General features: G+C 35.0%; 1 protein-coding gene across 2 annotated transcripts in view; it reads left to right on the forward strand.

The window, feature by feature from the left end:
* LOC141459375 (uncharacterized) overlaps positions 1–22,618 on the forward strand; it is a 198,528-nt gene that overhangs the window by 55,709 nt on the left and 120,201 nt on the right. For both annotated transcript variants that reach the window (XM_074138403.1, XM_074138404.1), the window contains exons 23-34: positions 1,095–1,154; positions 1,404–1,472; positions 3,549–3,617; positions 6,397–6,456; positions 6,689–6,742; positions 12,552–12,620; positions 14,194–14,262; positions 14,667–14,732; positions 17,773–17,865; positions 18,747–18,818; positions 21,287–21,355; positions 22,547–22,600. In XM_074138403.1, the coding sequence (XP_073994504.1) occupies positions 1,095–1,154; positions 1,404–1,472; positions 3,549–3,617; positions 6,397–6,456; positions 6,689–6,742; positions 12,552–12,620; positions 14,194–14,262; positions 14,667–14,732; positions 17,773–17,865; positions 18,747–18,818; positions 21,287–21,355; positions 22,547–22,600 (804 nt within the window). The remainder of the gene's footprint in view (positions 1–1,094; positions 1,155–1,403; positions 1,473–3,548; positions 3,618–6,396; positions 6,457–6,688; positions 6,743–12,551; positions 12,621–14,193; positions 14,263–14,666; positions 14,733–17,772; positions 17,866–18,746; positions 18,819–21,286; positions 21,356–22,546; positions 22,601–22,618) is intronic.

A 22,618-nucleotide genomic window follows, 5' to 3' on the forward strand; every position in this document is an offset into this window, starting at 1 on the left:
TTTAGTTTAATGGATTTTCCACCATCTTCGGTATAATTTATTCTCGTATTAATAATTGCAAAAAACTGTTTTTCATGGTTTTCATGGTTACACTTTTAACAAATATTACTAATTAAATGTTATTTTGATTTTTTTGGGATATTTGTTCGGGTGTACCTAGAACCCCAACTCTGATTTAAAAAAAAATTCCAAAAACCTTCCCGGGGATATACCTAATAATTTCCCAAATTTTCACGGCGATTGGATGTATGGTTATTGAATCTATCGAGTACAAACAAACAGACACACATTCATTTTTATATATATAGATTAGGTGAAGGATCCTTCGTTTATGTTAGTAGGCTTGTATATTTTTTCTTTCTTGTTTTGGTCAATATTCACCCTAAAGGTCTTGTTCACCCTAAAGGTCTTGTTCACCCTAAAGGTCTTGTTCACCCTAAAGGTCTTGTTCACCCTAAAGGCCTAGTTATCCTTTTATTGTGATGGTTCCTTGCTGGTCAACACTACCATTAGTTAGTACTTACAGTATTGTGTAATGTTGTCCAATTATAAACCACAAATAAACCGTTTAAGTGCCACGGAGCGATTTTGCGCTTCTTCGCTGTCGCTAGAACAGTGCCAGCAACAAAATTTTAGAAAGAATTGGTCACCAACGAAACTTACTGTGAAAGAGCTCTGAGACGACTGAAACCGATGTCGTAAACGGCTAAGAGATAAACTTGAATGTTTATATAAACATATCCAGTTAAAATCATTCATTGGGTGCACGGAAAGAACTGATGGGACGTTATTGAATGGAAACCGCGCTGTAAGAGTACCGCGTTATAGGAGAGCTGTCGCAATTTCAGCTCCGCGTTATATGGAAACCGCGTTCTGAGAGTACCGCGTTATAGGAGGGTTGACGTTAAAACAATATATGACTGAAAAGCTGTATTCTACAAATTTAGCTGTACAAGAAACTCAGTGCAGAACGATATCAGATTTTATTTCCATCTATTAAAAGATAATTAAAATACAAATTGAAAAGTATTGATGTGTTTTTATTACTTCTAAGGCAAGCAATTTCTTATTTTTAATACAATGTTGTTTTTCAGGAATTGCAACATTCAAAATTCAAATTAAATCCACAAAAAATAAATCAATTAGCCTCCAAGGTAATGTATTATGTAACTTTATTATTGTTACTAATAAGTAACAATTAAAAATATTTAATGAAGGATTTATTTAAAGTGAAATAAAAGCTTCCGAGTAGCGTTCTGTCGTAACGGACAGCATAATTCTTTACCGAAAAAGTTAACTGTAAAACATAACAGTTGTTTCTTTCAAAAAAAAATAAAATTAAAAGAGAAAATTTAATTTCGTTGAATTTGCGAAATGAAGTAACCAAGTTTGTTTGTTTACAGATCTATGAGCAACATTCAAAAGATAATGGAGTGTTCTCTGACCAATTCATATTGGATGTCTTAAATTTGGTAATTTTGATTTTTATCAATATTGAGATTTGCCTAAGTTAGATTCATGAAGACTTTAGGACAACAGAATCAAGCGTAACCAATGCACATACGTTTTTTAGGGTGAAATACTTCTGGCCAACTTGTACATACGAGGGTCGTTTGAAAAGTCCGTGCAAAAATAAAAACTACTTAATTTTTTGGGGTAAACCTTTTTTATTTTCAACATAGTCTCCTTTTAGGCTTATACACTTCGTCCAACGCTGCTCTAGTTTGTTGATCCCTTCCGAATAATAGGATTTGTCCAAGTCTGAAAAATAGCCATTCGTTTCTGCAATCACCTCCTCGTTTGAATAAAATCTTTTTCCCGACAGCCATTTCTTCATATTGGGGAACAAATAGTAGTCCGAGGGAGCCAAGTCTGGAGAATAGGGGGGATGTGAAACGAGTTGGAACCCTATTTCCATTAATTTTGCGACCACAACTGCTGAGGTGTGAGCTGGTGCGTTGTCGTGATGGAAAAGGACTTTTTTGTGGGCCAATCGTGGGCGTTTTTCTTGCAGCTCGGTTTTCAAACGGTCCAATAACGATGAATAATATGCACCTGTAATAGTTTTACCCTTTTCCAGATAGTCGATGAGGATTATTCCTTGCGAATCCCAAAAGACAGTCGCCATAATCTTTCCGGCCGAAGGAACGGTCTTCGCCTTTTTTGGCGCAGATTCCCCCTTGGTAACCCATTGTTTAGATTGTTCTTTGGTCTCAGGAGTGTAGTGATGTATCCATGTTTCATCCACAGTGACGAAACGACGCTTAAAGTCCTGCGGATTCTTCTGGAACAGCTGCAAACCGTCCTTGCAACACTTCACACGATTTCGTTTTTGGTCAAGCGTGAGCAATCGCGGCACCCATCTTGCGGATAGCTTTGTCATGTCCAAATGTTGATGCAAAATATTATGTACCCGTTCATTCGAGATGCCCACAGCACTAGCAATCTCACGCACCTTCACTCTTCTGTCATCCATCACCATATCATGGTTTTTTATCAATGATTTCTGGAGTAGTAACCTCAACAGGGCGTCCAGAACGTTCAGCGTCACTTGTGCCCATATGGCCACTCCGAAAATTTTGAAACCACTTATAAACTGTTCTAATCGAAGGTGCAGAGTCTCCATACTGTTTATCAAGCTTCTCTTTAGTCTCCTGAGGCGTTTTGCCTTTCATAAAGTAGTGTTTAATCAACACTCGAAATTCTTTTTCGTCCATTTTTTGAAAATCACTCGACTTTCTCGATTCAAACGAATGCCAAACACAAAGAAATAGACCGATCTGGCTGAAACTTGGTGTGTGTTCTTCCAAGAGATGCTACTAACTAAACATAACCTCGATACGCGCCAGTGGTGCTATCTCTCTGACTTTGCACGGACTTTTCAAACGACCCTCGTAGACAGATACATTGCTGACGTTGTTTATTCAATAAAATCGGCATGGAATTTACTTCTGAGATTAGCTGGAGTACACACTCGTACGACTCTCTCTTTTCTACTATTCTCGAGAATCTAACTCATACATTCTCATCAAATGCCGAATATTTGTGTCACATTTAATTCAAAATAACATCATACAGTTTTTGACAGTAAATTACACACATTCAAATGTTGACTAACATGGAAGTCTACCCCGCACCCCTCATCGAGAACTGCATTAAACCATTTGCCCGGGAAAATTGAACCATTCTCGAGAATGTGAACAATCCATGAAAGCCGATGGTCTCTAAGGTATCCTCCATGTCTCTTTCAGCCATCTCAGCCTTGTCCTAGGTTTCTTTGGACCTCTTATATCCTCCATCCGGTGCATATGTCCCAACCATCGCAGTCTACCAGCTAATAGATTCCCCAAACAGTTTAGCCATTTCTTCATCCTCAAGCCTTCCACTAACCTCGCATGTCCAAAACCTGCGTAACCTTTGCAAAACCAATCTTGTCAAAACTTACGCTTCTGAGCCTGGATATCGACCTCAGTACTGACTTATAAAACCTTACTTTCTCTGCTCTCTACACATAGTGCTCTACATTAAGTTTTTTTTTTTTTAAATAGTTGGCCAAGTGGCTCAAAAAGGATCGAAGCAGAAGCCTTGATGAAATTTTGTTTGATGTTATCTGCAAGGTAACTACTCTCTTATGCAAATATTTTTATGAAATACTCTTATAATTTGCCTCTTTTATGAAGAAAAATCAATAAACTTGTAGTAGTTAAGTACCTTAGAGATACAGGGTGAACCAGTAAGTATTGTCCATAGGCCTACTGGGTGCAGCACATCTAAAGTGGAGTTCAATGACGTATTGGCCAACTTCATATTTTCCACTGTTCTTGAGTGACGTCACTTTAATTTTTTTTTTCTAAAATCATTACTTTTATCCAATAAAAATGTTATTACTCAGAAAGTTTTAGTCCGAATTCGATTCTGATGACACGGTTAGAAAGACAGATAAATTTTCTAAAAATTGATACCATTTCGAAGCATAAGTTATTCTACAAACAGCCTCAATCTTCCACCGAATGCTGGAAAAAAAACAGTTATCGAAATTTTTAAGAAAACTCATTCGGCTCTTATGTGATCATTATCCAGACCTAGGTGCTGGCACTTTTAATAAAAGTTTCCTTGTTTAATGGGCTTTCAAACGGTATATCATTTTCCAGGATTCCTTTTATCTTCGTATGAGAAATTACGTTTGTTTTACAAGAAAACGTGTTCACGAGCACACAACAGTGTTAGTTTATCAAGTTGTTTAATTCATTGAAAACTCTTTTAGATGGACCAGTAGTCAATTTTAAAGTAGGCTATCTTAAAATAAGGAAGTCAAAGGTTACAAATTGCACTTTCAAAAATTTCGATTACTTTTTATTTTTCCAGTATCCAAGAGGAAGATTGAAGCTGTTTAGAGAATAACTTATGCTTTGAAATGGTATCAATTTTTAGAAAATGTATCTGTCTTTCTAACCGTGTCATCAGAATCGAATTCGAACTAAAACTTTCTGAGTAATAACATTTTTATTGGAAAAAAGTAATGATTTAAAAAAAAAAAAAATTAAAGTGACGTCACTCAAGAACAGTGGAAAATATGAAGTTGACCAATACGTCATAGAACTCTACTTTAGATGTACTACACACAGTAGGCCTATGGACAATACTTACTGGTTCACCCTGTATATAAGGTTTAATAAAAGAAATTTATAGTAGTGGAGAGGGGGCACATTTGAACAGAATTTATATTTTCTGCTCACAGAGTGCACCAGAATCGTATTACTGAACCTTTTTATTTTGTTTTCTACAACTTTCAAGTCTTCTTAACAGATCTATATCAATAAACAGTTGGTACTTTACATATACAGGGTGACCAAAGTTATATGCTCCACCCACTTTTTTTTTTAACGGCGGGAAATTTCGAAAAAATAAAAAACACGTATTTAATCATTTTTAGTCTAGTTTATTAACAGTGATTGACCCATTTTTTTAAACCCTTGTATCTCGAGATACAGCATCCAACTTTTGTTTTTCAAATGGAAAGTTATATTTTTTGTTGCATATTTTTATAGTATTTGAGCTCCTAAAAAAAACAAAAAAACATTTTTTTGAAATCGGTTAGGTTTTTCAAAAGTTATGGTAATTTAAAATATGAAAAACAAATTTCAGTTTATTGTCAAAATTACGTTATTTTTTTTAAAGAATCTGTTCAAACTGGGCACAATCAACGGACAGGCAAGCCAAAACTCTGGACTCCCACGCTTTGCTTGTAGCAGCACTTATCGTGGCGAAGTCAAGATCTAGGCAGGCTAGAGTTATTCGACGTTCAGGTTGTTTTTTCTACAAACGTTTGGTGTGGAGTTTTAGGAAATCAACTAATCGGCCCATACTTCTACAGAGAGAACTTAACTGGTGAAAGGAATCTAACTTTTTTTAAGAGACATTTTGCCAGTTCTGCTTGAAGATGTTCCTCTACAACGTCGGCTAGATATGTATTTTCAACAAGATGGTTGCCCGGCACATAATGCGAGAGTTGTTCGACGTTACCTGGACAGAAATTTCCATGAAAAGTGCTTGGGAATTCATTGTCCCATCCAATGGCCACCTCGATCTCTTGACTTAACCCTAATGGACTATTTTTTGTGGGGATATCTAAAAAATAAAGTGTACAGTAACCTTAATCCCGTGGCTTCAGTCGATGATCTGAAACGTCGAATAACTCTAGCCTGCCTAGATCTTGACTTCGCCACGATAAGTGCTGCTACAAGCAAAGCGTGGGGGTCCAGAGTTTTGGCTTGCCTGTCCGTTGATTGTGCCCAGTTTGAACAAATTCTTTAAAAAAAAAATAACGTAATTTTGACAATAAACTGAAATTTGTTTTTCATATTTTAAATTACCATAACTTTTGGAAAACCTAACCGATTTCAAAAAAATGTTTTTTGTTTTTTTTTAGGAGCTCAAATACTATACTATAAAATATGCAAACAAAAAATATAACGTTCCATCTGAAAAACAAAAGTTGGATGCTGTTTCTCGAGATACAAGGGTTTAAAAAAATGGGTCAATCACTGAAAATAAACTAGACTAAAAATGATTAAATACGTGTTTTTTATTTTTTCGAAATTTCCCGCCGTTAAAAAAAAAAGTGGGTGGAGCATATAACTTTGGTCACTCTGTATATCTATATTTTTTAATTTAAAAATTTTGTGTCAAATGTTAATATCGGCCCCACTGGTGGGGTAGCTTTGAACACAATATCTTTTAATAGGTTAATTATGACTAAATTAATAATCTGATACTTTTTACAGTTAATTTATAATGCTAAAATACACTTTACAATGGAGATTTCAATTATCTTTTTATTATTATTATTATTATTATTATTATTATTATTATTATTATTATTATTATTATTTACAGAAACTAAATAAAGTTAGAGATGCTCGTGTAAGGAAGGAAATGTTAGATTACCTATTTAAGGTATTTATGAATATTTAAATTTTATTTTTAATTTATAAAACTCTCAATATTTTTCTACATTTAAATAGATTAAAGCCAACGTAGCCCAAGACATTTTCTATTCCAAATACAAATGTAGATATAATTCAGATCAAGTTTTAATTTATTTCTTCATATCCTGTTTAATAAAATGACCTAAATAAATAATAAAAGGTAACAAAAAAAATAAGACATTTATTTATTTGTTATTTAGATGCAAAAAAATATTGTAAAGGAAAAACTCTCAGAGAAAAGAATCAAAGGAATAGTAAGTAACATAGAAGATGCACTAATTCAGGGGCGGCTCTAGCTCGTGTAGCGCCCGTGTGCAATGAAACCCTGGCGCCCCTAGGCCTGATCCCCCCCCCCCGCGGCTATAACTATTAACTTTGCCGTCGTAACAAGAAAGCTTTTTCATATTAAACTTCTAAACTTTGAATACGTGAAATAAGGTTTATTTCGAGTTGAAACAAAATGTTCGAAAAAGAAGCCGCCCATAGGGCGCTCGCGTTTGATAACTGCCGCCACCGCGCTGGCTGGCCGCTTCTGTCATATCATTGTTGTACCATGATGGTCCAAGACGATGCTGTTAGCTGTCTCAGGGAGCGCCACGGCGCCCCCTGAGACGGCGGCGCCCGTGTGCATTGCACACCCTGCACTATAGGTTAAGCCGCCCCTGCACTAATTACTAAGCCTTGCCAAGTAAAAGTTGTTACTTATAAAGTAACTTACTTTTATAAACTTAACTTATAAACTTCACTTATAACTTACTTATAAAGTAAAGTAAGTTCTTATATACTTACGTACATATATGTGTATCACGGTTCGCCTAGAACGATTTTAATTGAAAAGTTCACCAACATGAAAAATTTTTCTTTCTCCTTATTATTTGGGTCAAAACTAACCAAAATCCACTGAAAACCAAATCGGTTTACGTTGCAGATTTTTTTTTTTTTTTTTTTTAAATTTTTCAGCTGTATATACAGGGTGTTCATTTTAAGACGGCTCAAATGCATTTCATGCTTAAACGGTTGAACTGAGCTAAAAAATGGTAGCGGAAAAATTTGTTGCCCATTACCTCTAGTTTCAGAATAAGTGACCTGATTTTAGATTTCTGCCCGCATGTGCGGCCGACGCGCGACCAAGTGTGAGGGTTCGCAGTTGACCCCCATTTTTATATACACCGTTTTAAAGAGTATAAAAAGTAATGAAAGAAACCAGAAACTGCAATTCGATAACTTCAAAATTGAAATAGTAAAACAATACATTTATCTCGGAGTGCTTTTCTCTTCTTCAGGCCTTTTTTCACTTACAGCTGACCATTTTATTAGAAAATCACAATTAGCATCCCGTAAAGTTAGAGAAATTTTAATAAAGTCAAAATCGGATTCGCTAGTGACAAGAAAAAAATTATTAGAATCTATGATTAATTCCGTTTTATTATACAGCGCAGAAATTTGGGCTCCATTATATTGCAGTAAGTTAGAATGTGTTCAGACCAGATATTTTAAATCCATCTTCCATTGGCCACGAAATGTGCCTAATCATTATGTACGTATAGAAGTTGGGTTAGAGTCTATTGAAACGGAGGTTCTAAAAAAGATGGTTAGATGGTGGCATAAAGTTCAACTAATGGATGGTAACCGCCTCCCAAAGATATGTTTGAATATTTTAAAATCCCTCAGTAATGACAGAATATCTATGGTTAAATTTAATTGGTACACTCAGTTAATAGGAAAATTGGATTCTATTGATGCAGTTAGCTTGCTAAATACTAGCGAAATGTCACAATTTAAGGATGAATTCAGCAGTAGCATTCTGAAATTTCAGAATAATAAATTTTCTTTAGACATTAACGCTGTTCTGCATTCAAACTACAATCCAGACTTCAGAAAGATAAGTAGTCTAACGCTGGGTGAGCAATATTTGTCTCTTAGGGTGCCAATTATAAAGCATAAATTAATTAGTCAAATGAGGTTATGTCAGCCTCGTTCATTTCAAATCACTTCTTCTGGTTTCAGAAACAGTTTTCAAACAGATACCTCCAATTGCCCTATATGCGGTATTCCCGAAAGAGAAGATTTACAGCACTTTTTATTAAAATGTTTAAGGCTGCAATCTTATAGAGATAAATACTTGAATGAATACATCTCTAGTATTTCAGATGTAGATGTTCAAGTTCAAGCTCTATTAGATGTAGCCGATATTAACAAATTAAATGATTTATTTTATTTTATAACAAGTGCCTTCAAAATGAGGAATTTCGTTTTAAGTTTATAAAAATACTTTTATAATTTTGTTTTGTTTCTAATTTTTTATGTTTTTAAATTTTGGTTCTTTTTATTTTCATTCGATTGGAATGTATATTTTTAGTTATCAATTCAAGTTTTTATTTATGTTTTATAAGGTTTTATTTTGTTGTATTTAACCAAACTCCATTTGTATAGGGTAGAACCCTTAAAACAAATAAAATTATTCTATTCTATTCTATTCTATATCTTCAAAATTAAAGGTGCTAGGCCATTTCAAAATCTGGTATTTTTAATCATATTTCAATTTTTTAAATTGCTATCAAAGAGAAAGAAGAGCACGCGATAGGTCATTTTTATGTATTTTTTCATCCCCTTTCTACTAAAAATATTGCCAACGCAGTAAAGCTAGTATTTTTCTTAATATCGGGAAATAAGTCGTTTTCCGAGTGATTTTTCTAAGAAAAATCAAATGTTAAGAGCTTCAGATGTACTCAAGCATACACAAAATGGCTAAAAATTAATTTTACATCTGTTACAAACAAGTAGGTTTAACAATTATTTGGTAATTTTGGGAGAGTTGCGTTTAATTACCAAAAACATTGGAAACCTCCTGTCACATATTTAAGTGATCAATATCTTTCATGTAAAGAATCAAATTTATTCCTTAATTTATCAAATAATGTACTTTTGCAGCATGTTCTTGCTTTCAAAGGTGCCTCCTCTGGGTCGCAAGCCAGGTTAGCCAGGAGGTTATCAACTGCTCTCTGTATCTGAGGAGCCACCTTTGAAAGCAAGAACATGCTGCAAAAGTACATTATTTGATAAATTAAGGAATAAGGATCCTTTACATGAAAGATATTGATCACTTAAATATGTGGCAGGAGGTTTCCAATGTTTTTGGTAATTAAACGCAACTCTCCCAAAATTACCAAATAATTATTAAACCTTCTTGTTTGTAACAGTTGTCAAATTATTTTTTGACCCTTTTTGTCTAAGCTTGTGAACATCTAAAGCTCTTAACATTTGATTTTTCTTAGAGAAATCACTCGGAAAACGACTTATTTCCCGATATTAAGAAAAATACTAGCTTTACGGCCTTGGCAATATTTTTAGTAGAAAGGGGATGAAAAAATACATAAAAATGACCTATCGCGTGCTCTTCTTTCTCTTTGATAACAAGTTAAAAAAATTGAAATATGATTAAAAATACCAGATTTTGAAATGGCCTAGCACCTTTAATTTTGAAAATATCGAATTGCGGTTTCCGGTTTCTTTCATTACTTTTTATACTCTTTGAAATGGTGTATATAAAAATGGGGGTCAACTGCGAACCCTCACATTTGGTCGCGCGTCGGCCGCGCATGCGGGCAGGAAACTAAATTCAAGTCACACATTCTGAAACTAGAGGTGACGGGCAACAAATTTTTCCTCTACCATTTTTTGCTCAGATTAACTGTTTAAGCATGAAATGCATTTGAGCCGTCTTAAAATGAACACCGTGTATATATATATATATATATATATAAAATAATTAAACTTCTAAATTCATTCAGAAAACATTACTCTTCTAGATGCTCCTTGAAAAAATTACGGAATAAGAAATGGTTGATAAAACACTAAATGTAGATCATTCCAAACTGGAATAGATTCCTCGTCAAGATAGGCTAACACATAAGATAAATAAACTGAGAAACTGGATAACGATGCATCAACACATATTTATTCCAGACCGAAACAAGGTTACTAGATGTGTGACATCTCACAAAAAGAAAAAAAAAACCTTTAGAATAATAATTTATATTTATTTAGATTTTACCTGAGCTCCAGTCCCTTAGAATGTATTTGAATGACAATTGAGGAAAATAACTTAGAAGAGTGATGAAATTTACAAAAACATAAGTTCTACCACTCTCTTAAATAGAAAAACCTTATTCTTCTTTAAATATTTCAAAACCAAGTTAGTTCCAAAAAAAAACAAAAAATAAAACCTTCTTTCTAACCAGAAATTCAACAATAAACTAATTCGTATATTTAAAAATCCAAATTTGTAATCAACTCCAGGCCAATTTAACAGTAAAAGCGCCTCTCATGAACTGCTTCATAAGATTTATTTTCAGCATTCCCCAGAGAATGCTACGATGAGTTGAAGTAGCTTTTCCCTTGTCTATCGCTTTACCAATATGTTTTGGCTTCTTTCCTGTATCAAGTCATCCATTCTCAAAGGCCTTCCTATATTTTTCAACTCTTTAAGTTTAAATCCTCCATCCATTCCCGTAACACTAGATCTCGCTCATCTGATCTCTATATTCCCTCTCACCGTACCTCATCCTTTGATAAATCCTTCCTAATACGTGCTACCTCTCTCTGGAACTCCTTGCCATCATCTGTCCGCCATGCTACTACTCTTTCTATCTTTAAATCCCGTCTATTCAGTTATCTCCTCTCTATTCAGCTTCCTCCGAAATTCTAATTGTTTTAATTTATTTCCTTAATTTCTGCTGTTTTTTTTTTTTTTTTTTTTTTTTTTTGCGCATCAACAGCTGAGGTTATTAGCGCCTCTAATATCTGTTCTTTCTCGAACATATTACTCCACTACTTGGGATGGCGGTTGTTCTTGTAACCCATGCGCATCCGACGCTGAACCTTGACCAGCAAGGTTAGTGGAGCTCCAGGTAAAGAACAATGCCTCCATACATCCCCTCTTACATCATCGACTCAGTCGACGAGGGGGAGGGTGGATACATAGTTGCCATCCCTTTCATTTTCCTCATTTCAGGGTTATCTAAACCCTTAGGTATGCCTCTTATCAGTAAGATAAATTAAAATAATTGTAAGTAAATTATCGATGTGCTTCCCTATAGTATATCATGTAGACTCAACTCGTTTATTTCTTGGCCAAAAGGTTATTTGCTCTTGAAGGGAAGTACTTTTATAAATATTCCTTCCCCTGTTAATAGTCCTTAATTCTAACTGGGTGTAGTACTCATAAATATTCCTACACCCGCTACAATAGCTATACCTACAACTAAATACTATACAGTTATACAATCATTCACGCCAATAAATACATTCACGCCAATAAATACATTCACGCTAATAAAAACAAACATGCTAATAAATACAAACATGCTAATAAATACATACACGCTAATAAATACATTTATACCAATAAAATTCTTTCACTTTACATTTACACTTTGGGAAGAGTACTCGATATTCCTCTTCCCTTTAACCTCTAAACCTAAACCTAATCTAATCTAAATTTGGTGATACATATTTATTCTCTTCAAGAAAGCAAACAACCTTTTTGTATATGAAGACCCTTCTTGCAACGTTGCGCGCAAATCATGTGGCAGGCCTGCTGCTTCTCTATCTTGACGAAGTGCCTGACACCCTTCCAACACATGCCAAACTGAAAGTCTCTTTCTGCTGTTATTTTTATTTTCACTTTTTGTAAATACTTACGTATATTTTCTGTTTAATCACAGGCCAAACTGTTAAGGCCTCTATTTGTACCTATTTTTATTCTTATGGGACAATTGTCTCAGAATAATAAATTTCTTTTCTATTTCTAAAAACAAAAATTCATTTCAAACACCACGCACTTAAATCTTTCTTGGCCGAACACAAAAAATAAGAAGAAATTTGGCTGACCTCGCCTCTAAATTCCGATATTGTTACCGCTCTTGCATACAAAAAAAAAAAATGTGACTATTAAAATTGTTTGGAAGCGTAAAAAACATTTATTTCCTTCATTAGAATATTTTAAATCTTATTATAAAAGTTTTTTTTACAAAGTATTAATTTATTTTCTTCTTTATTTAGATAAAAAGGCATATGTTGGCTAAACTGTATGAAGTGGATTCAAACTTACTTGAACGAATTATGAGAGGGGTAATTTTTTTATTTTTTAGAAGGCGCATTTTTATGATCTCTTTGCGCAAGCTCCTTCTCAATACACGCACCTGTTTTACGTACACCGACCAACCCATATAGCCTTGTTTTAAAGTCGACTTTCTCAAACATATTTCATCTATCACCCATTTTGAGTATCAATTATTTACTAGCGCCCTCTAAAATTTTTAACTTTACCAGATCTTAAACAAAATCACAATCGCAATTATTATTTGTAATTTAATTATAGCGAGCCATATGAGTCTTATCGTGTTTCTGTGTATAAATTTACATTTTAAATGAGACTGTTCTAATGAGAGCAATAAAACGCATTTACGCACTTGCAAAACTTATGTAATAATGTAATTCGAAGATGGATCAGTGATAGTTTACGATTATTTGGATTTATTTTTTATTACAAAATCGGAGTTCCAGAGTGTTTATGATTGCAAGTTGTTTTTATAGGTTATGGATTTTTATGAATTGTGAACCAAAACCAGCCGACCTAATGTGTATAATATACGGTTGGCATTAAAGTACAATGTTAGAAACAGAAATTGAGGAAATTCCAGCAAAACTAATGAAGGTTTTGTATATATCCCTATTTTCTGAACTACTGCATCCAAAACAAGCCGACCTAATGTGTACAATGCACACTTGGCATTAAAGTACAATGTTAGAAACAGAAATTGAGGAAATTCCAGCAAAACTAATGAAGGTTTTGTATATATCCCTATTTTCTGAACTACTGCATCCAAAACAAGCCGACCTAATGTGTGTAATGCACACTTGGCATTAAAGTACAATGTTAGAAACAGAAATTGAAGAAATTCCAGCAAAACTAATGAAGATTTTGTATATATCCCTATTTTCTGAACTACTGCATCCAAAACCAGCCGACCTAATGTGTATAATGCACACTTAGCATTAAAGTACAATGTTAGAAACAGAAATTGAGGAAATTCCAGCAAAACTAATGAAGGTTTTGTATATATCCCTATTTTCTGAACTACTGCATCCAAAACAAGCCGACCTAATGTGTGTAATGCACACTTGGCATTAAAGTACAATGTTAGAAACAGAAATTGAAGAAATTCCAGCAAAACTAATGAAGATTTTGTATATATCCCTATTTTCTGAACTACTGCATCCAAAACCAGCCGACCTAATGTGTATAATATACGGTTGGCATTAAAGTACAATGTTAGAAATAGAAATTGAGGAAATTCCAGCAAAACTAATGAAGATTTAAATTTATTAAAATTTAAGTTTATAAACCTGTTCTCTTGACAGACGGCCTTAGCCATTATCATTAATTTCACTCTTTTTAGAAATAATTGTACTAATACTTTATTTCAATATAAGTATTTATCTATCTATTTTTGTGAGGCCACTGGATGCATGTACGCAAGTTGTCCCTTTTCAGTCACAACACGATTCAGATAGGGTACCATTTAGCATCAACCACAAAGGCGCACAAGCCTAATAAGATCAAACATAATTTAGAACATAAAAGCTTTTCTCCATTAAAAAAAAACAAAAATCAGAATTATTTTACATGTTTGTTTTTCAGATGGTGACTAGATATGCTAATAGTAAAAAACTGATGACCAAACCTGAAATAATGTTATTAATAAAAGAGGTAATTATTTATTAGATACTGTAGATGGAAAACACAGAACAGAGTTATAAGGAAACACTAGATCAATTAGCAATTGCTAGGGCATTTAAAATGGCGATCTTTTAAGTTAAAAATACAAGCCACAGCCACAGTAATATATTTCTTCAAAAACATCAGATTTTTTTTTTGATCAAGTATTCTAACAATTTTTTAGCATTGAATGCAAATATATACAGATATTTCTCACTATTTTTTTAGCTAAGCCAATTTAAAGAATGAACTTGGCACCCGTTAACATCGTATAAAGGCAGTTTCATTAAATTGGGCCGTAGAATATTATAACCATTTTTTCCTTTAATAAAATTAGAAGTTTTAAGATGTGTAAAAATAACTGCATGTACATAATTTTTTAATTTTATTTATAGAACTTAATACCTATAAAATCAGGCTGGAAAAAGAATGTTGTACGGCTGTTATACGCCTTGCGTGCGGTAAGTTTTATATCTATAAAAACCGATATAAGATTAATCACTAGTGTAATGTGTTGAGAAAGGTCAACAATTGAGTTTAAGTTAAGGATGTATAAGTGTTTTCCTGGTGTTTGTCAAAGTAAAAAAAAAGTCTTACATCTTACGTTCGTGCTGCATTTTTAAACGATTGCCATTTACTGCTGCTCTACTGATGCGAAATTTTCCATCGTTTTTCGCAATGAATGTAATGAAAATGGCCAAGCCCAGTACCATCATTTAGTACTGATCTAAATAACCGTTGACATATACAAAAACACACTTTTTCTGACCTAACCAGCTGATGGTTTCTAATTTTTCTTTCGTTTTTCGCAATCAGTTTAATGAAAAAGACTTTCCCCTTATTTTACTTACTTACTTCGATGGCTCTACAACTCGTGGTGAGTCCTAGCCTCCCATAAGAGCGTCCGCCAACCAGCTCTGTGCTGCCCCACACCGTCCACCCACCTCAACCTCAGCCTACCAACTCTCCGAGTTCGGAACAAGATCTCATCCAGAGTTTTCCTAGCCATCTCGGACTGGTCCATTCTTGCTAGGTGGCCCGCCCAGCTAAGCCTACTTAATTTAATTATTTTTATTACATCCGCCTCCGCATATAGCTCGCTAAGCTCTCTATTTTTTCAGATCCTCCAGACCTCTCCATCTTTGACTGGTCCAAATATCCTGCGGAGAATCTTTCTTTCGCAGATTAGTAGCCTCCTCTCATCCTCCTTGCTTATTGTCCAGATCTGTGATGCATATGTTAAGAGTCTTATACAGCCTGGATTGGGTCTGACGAGATAGGAATTTGCTTCTCATATACTTAGCGAGTCCGAAATAGCACCTATTAGCTGCTGCTCGTTTCCGTATTTCAGCGGATGCGCCGTTAGATGAGCTAACTAAGGATCCGAGGTACGTGAACTCTTTCACCTTCTCAAACCTAGATGCGCCCACGCAGACATCCGTACCAGGGGGCCCTCCGCCATCTCCAGAAAACATGTACTTTGTCTTTGCCTCGTTTATTACGAGGCCCATGCGAGACGCAGCTCTTTGCAAATTCTGAAAGACTTCCATCAACGAGTTAAGAGATCTTGCTATTATATCGATATCATCCGCATATCCTAACAGCTGTACGGACTTGGTAAATATCGTGCCTGTAGTCTGAATGCCTGAGTCTTTTATTACTTTTTCCAGGGTCAAGTTGAATAGAAGGCATGCAAGCGCATCCCCCTGTCTTAATCCCTTGTTGACTATAAAGTCACTTGAGTCTTGGGATTGAATGCGCACCGTGCAGCTTACATAGCGCATAGTCATCTGCACCAGGCGTATGAGCTTAGATGGGATGCCCAACTCTTTCATCGCCTCATAAAGTTTGGGGCGCGCGATGCTATCATAGGCACTTTTAAAATCAACAAAGAGGTGATGCGTTGGCATTTTATACCCATGTCCTTTTTCCAAGATCATCCGCAGTGTAAAGATTTGATCGATGGTGGATCTCCCTCTCCTAAAACCAGCCTGATATTTTCCTATCACTCGTTCAGCATAGGGGGAAAGTCTCTTAAAAAGCAGGTTCGAAAAGATCTGATACGCACACGCCAACAGGGAGATGCCTCGGTAGTTCGCGCATTCTAACTGTTCACCCTTCTTATGTAGTGGACATATCACCGCTCTTCCCCATTGCAACGGCATTCTTTCGTTGATCCATACCGCAAAGATCAAATCATAAAAAGTTTTGCCGAGTTCTTCGGTGCTACATTTGAACAATTCTGCCGGCAATCCATCTTCACCGGGCGCCTTATTATTTTTCATCTTTTGGATTGCCTCCGCGACCTCCTCCAGATCCGGTGGTTCCAACTCATCGTCCCTGTCTATCATGGTATTGTCATCGTGTTCTCTCTTTTCTGCTTCATCTCCGGTTCCCGCTGTATCATTCAGAAGACCTTCAAAATGCCTGACCCATCTATGTAACACATCATCCTTGCTCGTTAGCAAAGATCTTTGCTAAGAGTTTTTGCTTATTTTACTTAGTGCTGGCTTAAGAAGTTGTTTCGATTACCTCATAACAACCTTTTGTCGGTCCTAGTTTTGTCTTAAGTTTTACGCAATGTGTGTGCTGTAAAAGGATTACCTTAGTTAGACCATTTAATTTACAATGGTTGAATAGCCATTATCATTGCGGCCAAAACACCCTTTTCTCGTTAAACTAGCAGTGTAGAATCGTATTGCCTGTTTAACAAGAATTCAAATAGGCTAAATTGTTTCCAAATATAACTTTTCCTTATTTCATTCAGAAATTGTGTTAATATAATAAAAGGACTCACTCACTCAAGGGCTATAACGGACCATGAAGGAACCGAGCCTCAGCCACTACAGCTCTCCACCTCTCTCTATTTCTTGCCGACGTCCTCCATCTCTGATGACCAAGGGCTTCCAAATCTTCCTGCACGTCGGTCAACCATCCTAGTCGAGGCCTACCCCTCGGCCTTTTTCCACCAGGGTGTCCATATAAAGCTTTCCTGGGACCTCTTGTCTCCTCCATTCGGTGCAAATGTCCCAGCCATCGTAGTCTAGCAGACATTATAGTGGCTACTATATCAGGCTCACCGAACAGTTCAACGACACCTCGATTCGTCCTGATTCTATAGCCACCCTGCGTCCTTACAGGTCCGAAATTCCTTCTTAACACTTTTCTTTCCCACCTGCACAACCTTTGTTCGTCCGCTTTGGTTAATACCCACGCTTCCGAACCGTAGGTAACGATTGGACGCAGGTTAGTAAAATAAAAGGACTAACAAATTTTTATTTAGTTTTTACTTTGAAAATGTATTATAGGATCGTGTTTAGAGAAAGTACCTTGTATACTTTGAACCTTGTGGAGGTTTCCAGCTACTTAATGTTAGTGAATTTATACAAAGTTGTTGAAGTTTCGAGTAAAAGAAAAATTAATTTTTAACAAATAGAATTGTACGTGGAAGACTTAATGTATATTTTTAATACCAGATTTATTTTGAATTTTTTTGTACAGTCCGTGTGGAAATTCTTGAGGTTCACTGGTTATAATCATGAAAGTTTACTAAGAAATATAAAGAAGTTTAATCCGATCTGTTTAACAACTTTAGTAAGTATTCTTTTTTGTTTTTTTTAACTAGTTCTTACTAGATAAGGAAATTATTGCGGTCATGTCCAATTTTCGTTTTTGCGATTTCTCCTTTTTTGAGAAATCCGTTTTCCTTTTCTCTGAGTTGTACAAAGTAATGTTTTAAACAATAATGTGTTTAGAAGTCACCTCCGTCCACGACACGTGATCAGTAGTTGGATATAAAGCCTGCTTGAATAAATAAGCAATACTTTACCGTTTTTTACATTTAACTGAAAACTTCCCTTCTCTATTTTGCGGTATTGCCTTTGATTGAAAGTTATCGAATTCACACCATGGTTGAAGAATTTGATTTCAATAAAATCGGTCCAATCTGTTTCGATTTCCAAAATTTAAAATATATTACCAACTTTTTTATTTGTGGAAGTTCAATTCAGACCATGCACCAAAACAATGTTGTTCTGCAATTCGGTATCATAATGTAGACCGTATTCATTCTTACTGTTGCAACTGTGCATGTAGTTGGGTGCGCCAAAACGATACAGTTTTTTAGCCATTAAAACAAAGAGCAAGTCAAATCTTTTAATGAGATTTCTTTAAAAATAGTATGAGATAAACTTTATACTCAATAAGTTTGTAAAGTAATCGATTTCTTAGTTCAAAATTCAGGTTACTTCAATAGGATCGATATACTTGACCGTCTTTTTTTTTGTTAATATACGGGTCTCTAACTGGGGGTCCCTGTTACAAGTCCACCCTTATAACCATTATATCAAACGCGTCCATGAAAGTAGTGATAAGCATGTAAACTCACTAAATCCTTTTTTTCAAGATGCATTTATATTATAGTCAGAGAGACAGCAGGAGGTATTTGTCCTATTAATATGATTAATCACTTCCAGGTTCAATGGTACTTGTGGGAGAACAGGCAGCAATTCCTAGATATGGTCTGCCTTAAAGCACTTTATCAAAAGGCAAGAAAATATTAATAATATTTAAATTTTAAATAAAAAAAATCTATTTTGATCATTGGAATATTAAATGTGCGCAGCTTCGAACTCGGAGCATCTATTTCTGTCATCAGAGGAGCATCTGACATAGATTTCTCTTCTAAGGGTTGAAAATGTAGATTATTTTCTAATGTTAGTTCTGTAACTGAACAAACCAAGTGGTTTTGTTCATCAGTGAAACGTGAGCGCTATCGAAAGAGGATAAGAAATGGTTCAAGTATGAACGGGGTCATTAGACAGTGATCTTTTCTTCCTTCGTCTTTGACCATGAAGGTCCTGGACTGCCTCAAGTATCCTACTCTATTACGACCTATCCTTCACCCGCTTTCTCCATTCATTAATTTCCAAATCCTTCAAATCCTCCTCTACATCATCCTCCCATCTTGCAGGTGTTGTCTAGGTCTTTCTCGCCATCTTGCTTTATCTAGCTGATCTCGGTACAACTTTGTTTTTTTAGCTATGTGCCCTCCGACATACTTCCTAAGAGTCAGAGCCAACAGGCTCCATTTTAATTTAAACCCTACTACATATTAATTTAAGTACAATTCGTTGAATTCCTGATTGGCTCTTACCCTCCATACACCAAATCCAATATTACTGTAGACAAAAAAAAAATACTCAAAAGAGCACCAAGTAGATTCCTATCACAGGGAAATTTCTCTTCTGAGGGTTGAAAATAAAGTAACGAAAGAGGATAAGAAATCGTTCAATGCTTGGAGTAGGAAGATCATCAGAAAAATATTTGGTCCTGTGAACAAAGGAAATTGGTGCAGTGTATCGCACTGTCTTAATGACTTAAGTGTGATAAGAGAATTATACCAGCATTAGGTACAATAGGATCAAGAAAGAAAGACTGAGATGGCTAAGGCACATAAGAATGGAGGATTCCTATAAAAATGTTGTATGGACACCCAGGAGGGACTAGAAGAATAGGAAGGCCTAGGATTAGGTGGCTGAACGATGTCGAAGACGACATTAGGAAACTCGCTTAAGAACTTGGAGAAGGAGTGCTTTAGTAAGAGAACAATGGGAAAGAGTAACTGAGGAGACCAAGTTTCTTCGAGAAAAGAAAAAGGTATTGGCTTTCGCTTAAAGAAAAGCACTCAATCTTCAATCTCTGCCTTAAATCAGATATGTGGGAAGACTGTTCTTCTTTATTCTGAGGGCGTTGGATGTAAGTGGTAAAAGGTAGCTTCAAGAATGGAGGCTTTTAAAGAGAAACATGGTTATCGGCAAAACGTAATGTGTGGTAATATTGAAGAAGAAGACAAGAATTCAAACGGCTGTAAGTGGGAATGACGCCAGTACTGAGCAGGTGTGATGGTCATCAAGTATTCGAGAAAACTGTTCTCGGCCAATCAATAACTGCCTTAGCCAATAATGGATGATCAAAGATAAAGTAGAAAAAGTGTAATAGAAGCTGTTTTCATGAACAGAAATAAGATTATCTGTATAAGTTGAGGATAAGATTAAAAGAGGCAGCATCAGAAAAACCTTCATATCAATTTTAACATATGAACCACACTCTTCTCGTCGTAAAAACATTCTTATCGTTGTAGCGGCCATGTCAGCAAAACTGGATGAAGATCGTTCCCCAAGAAAAGTAGGATTTCGGGAAAGGAGAAACGTGGAATGGAGAACGTTATTTAAAGAAACTTTAGCAGACGATTATGCTGGCCAAGTAATCTGTCTTACGAGACCTGACCGAATTGGTCTAGTCTCCTTCCTACAGCTTTCGCTCTACAGCTTTCTTAAAAAACAATGACGGAGTTGGTTCAGTCATGTTTATAAAGAAGCTCTGCCTTTCCATATTAAATGTTTTCCCTCCAAATTTAAATTTCATTTTAAAATTAATCTTTTTTAAAGTTCTTTCTTTTAGTTCTAAATTGTACTTTGTCTTCTACATGATTAAGATCTCGAATCCGTTCCTTGCAAAACTCTTTATCATTCATGTTGATTTAGAGCCCGTGGTAAAGCCACACCTCTTATATGCTTCTCCAAGCTAAATCAAGTTCTTACTATGTTTAATTGAGAATATTATAAAAACAATACTAAGAACTGACATGCTTTTTTTTGCAGAAATGGTTTTGCTTATCTACTTTATATTTCATTTCCATTCTGCTCTAAATAAATTCTACTTTTAGTGATTTTATCAGCAGACATAAACAAAAGATTTAAACCAATTTTAAGGAGCAGAATATCATTCGTATTTCATTTTAACTGATTTTATTCTATTTGAAACTGTATTGGTTATTATTGTGTGTTGTAATAGTTATGTTAATTTGACTGAAACAGTCAATCACGATAAACAGCTTTAGTTAGATTTATTTTACTTTAAAATAATTTTTGATGAACGGTTTAAAGTATTGCTTTATTTAATTATTTACAATATATTTTAGCAGTAACACTTGTATATATTTTATTAATTGCAGATTAAAAAACGATTAATGGCTTCACCAAAAAATCTACAATTGTCAGAACTGGCAAATTACTTGGTAGAGGTAATACTAATTTATTCATAAATACTATAGTTTGTATTTCACAAATCCACTGCTGTTTAAAGCTTTGTGAATATCTCAGATAAATCAGTTTTTCTTCACAAGATATAAGCATGTGTGTGTGTATCTTTTACTTTTTTTAAGCTTTTAAAATGTTTACGGGCGTACGTAATGATCAATATTCGAAGAAGTATATAATTATTACAATGGGTGCCACGGTAGCCGAGCGGTAAAAGGCGAGACCAGTAAAGCTAATATGTATTGTGGTACTGGGTTCGATTCCCAGTCTTAGGCATTAGATTTTATTTAAAGGTTAATAAAAGAAATTTACAATAAAGTATGTTTGCTAGTCGCCTCAGTCCACGACGCCTAATTGGTAGTTGGACGTAAAGTCTGCCTCAAAAAATAGGCGATTACTTTACCTTACTTTCATAATTATTACAAATACATTCATAACTGTTTTCGTGCGATTTTTTAAATGCGTTATTTGAAAATGTATCGACCTTCTGCATTTTGCATTAGCCAATTTCATTAGACATGCTCAATGTATAAACCATCTACTGCAGAAATTGGTGAAATTAAACAAAATTACACAACTTTAAATTCTTGGTGAAAAGCGATCTGGCCTGAAAAGCTGAATGTGTCAACAAATAGGAATGTAACCAAAAACACATCCACGTAATCATCAGAAATCGTTGCGCTAGCACTTAACATCTGCGGAGAAGGTTTTAACATCAACAGACAAAAAGATCTTATCGAAATTATTAAGGACGAAACCTTAAATGATAGTGACATCAATAATTTAACAGATCATGAAGACGGACATTATGACAGCGGATAAAATATGTGCAGGGATCCAGCTTTACTGCAGATCGGTAAAGCATTTTCTTAGATTAAAATAGATAACAATTCCGAAAGTAGTTTGGAATTCCATGAAGAGCTTCAATTGTGTACATTAGGCTATTGCGAAGTTTATAAGTAGCTGATCCGAAAAGTCCGTCGACACAAAAACGATATGGTAACAAAAAGAAAAATAACTAATATCTTCAAGAGACGAAAGCTATATCGAACCAAATCATCACAAGAATATGCACGTTTTGGATTGAGACCAGTAGTTTTAAATTATGTTCATTAAATTTGACTGAAATATATAAATCTAACCTTATTACAGAACACTGATTTTTCGTTTTCCAGGTAGAAAAAGAGACGGGAAGAACATTTTTAATGAAAAAAGCAACTCGTAAAAAGGTAAGCTATGAAAAAACT

Source organism: Rhodnius prolixus, unplaced genomic scaffold, assembly GCF_049639745.1.
Source record: "Rhodnius prolixus isolate KJV_2025 unplaced genomic scaffold, Rpr scaffold_11, whole genome shotgun sequence".
Classification (NCBI taxonomy): Eukaryota; Metazoa; Arthropoda; class Insecta; order Hemiptera; family Reduviidae; genus Rhodnius; species Rhodnius prolixus.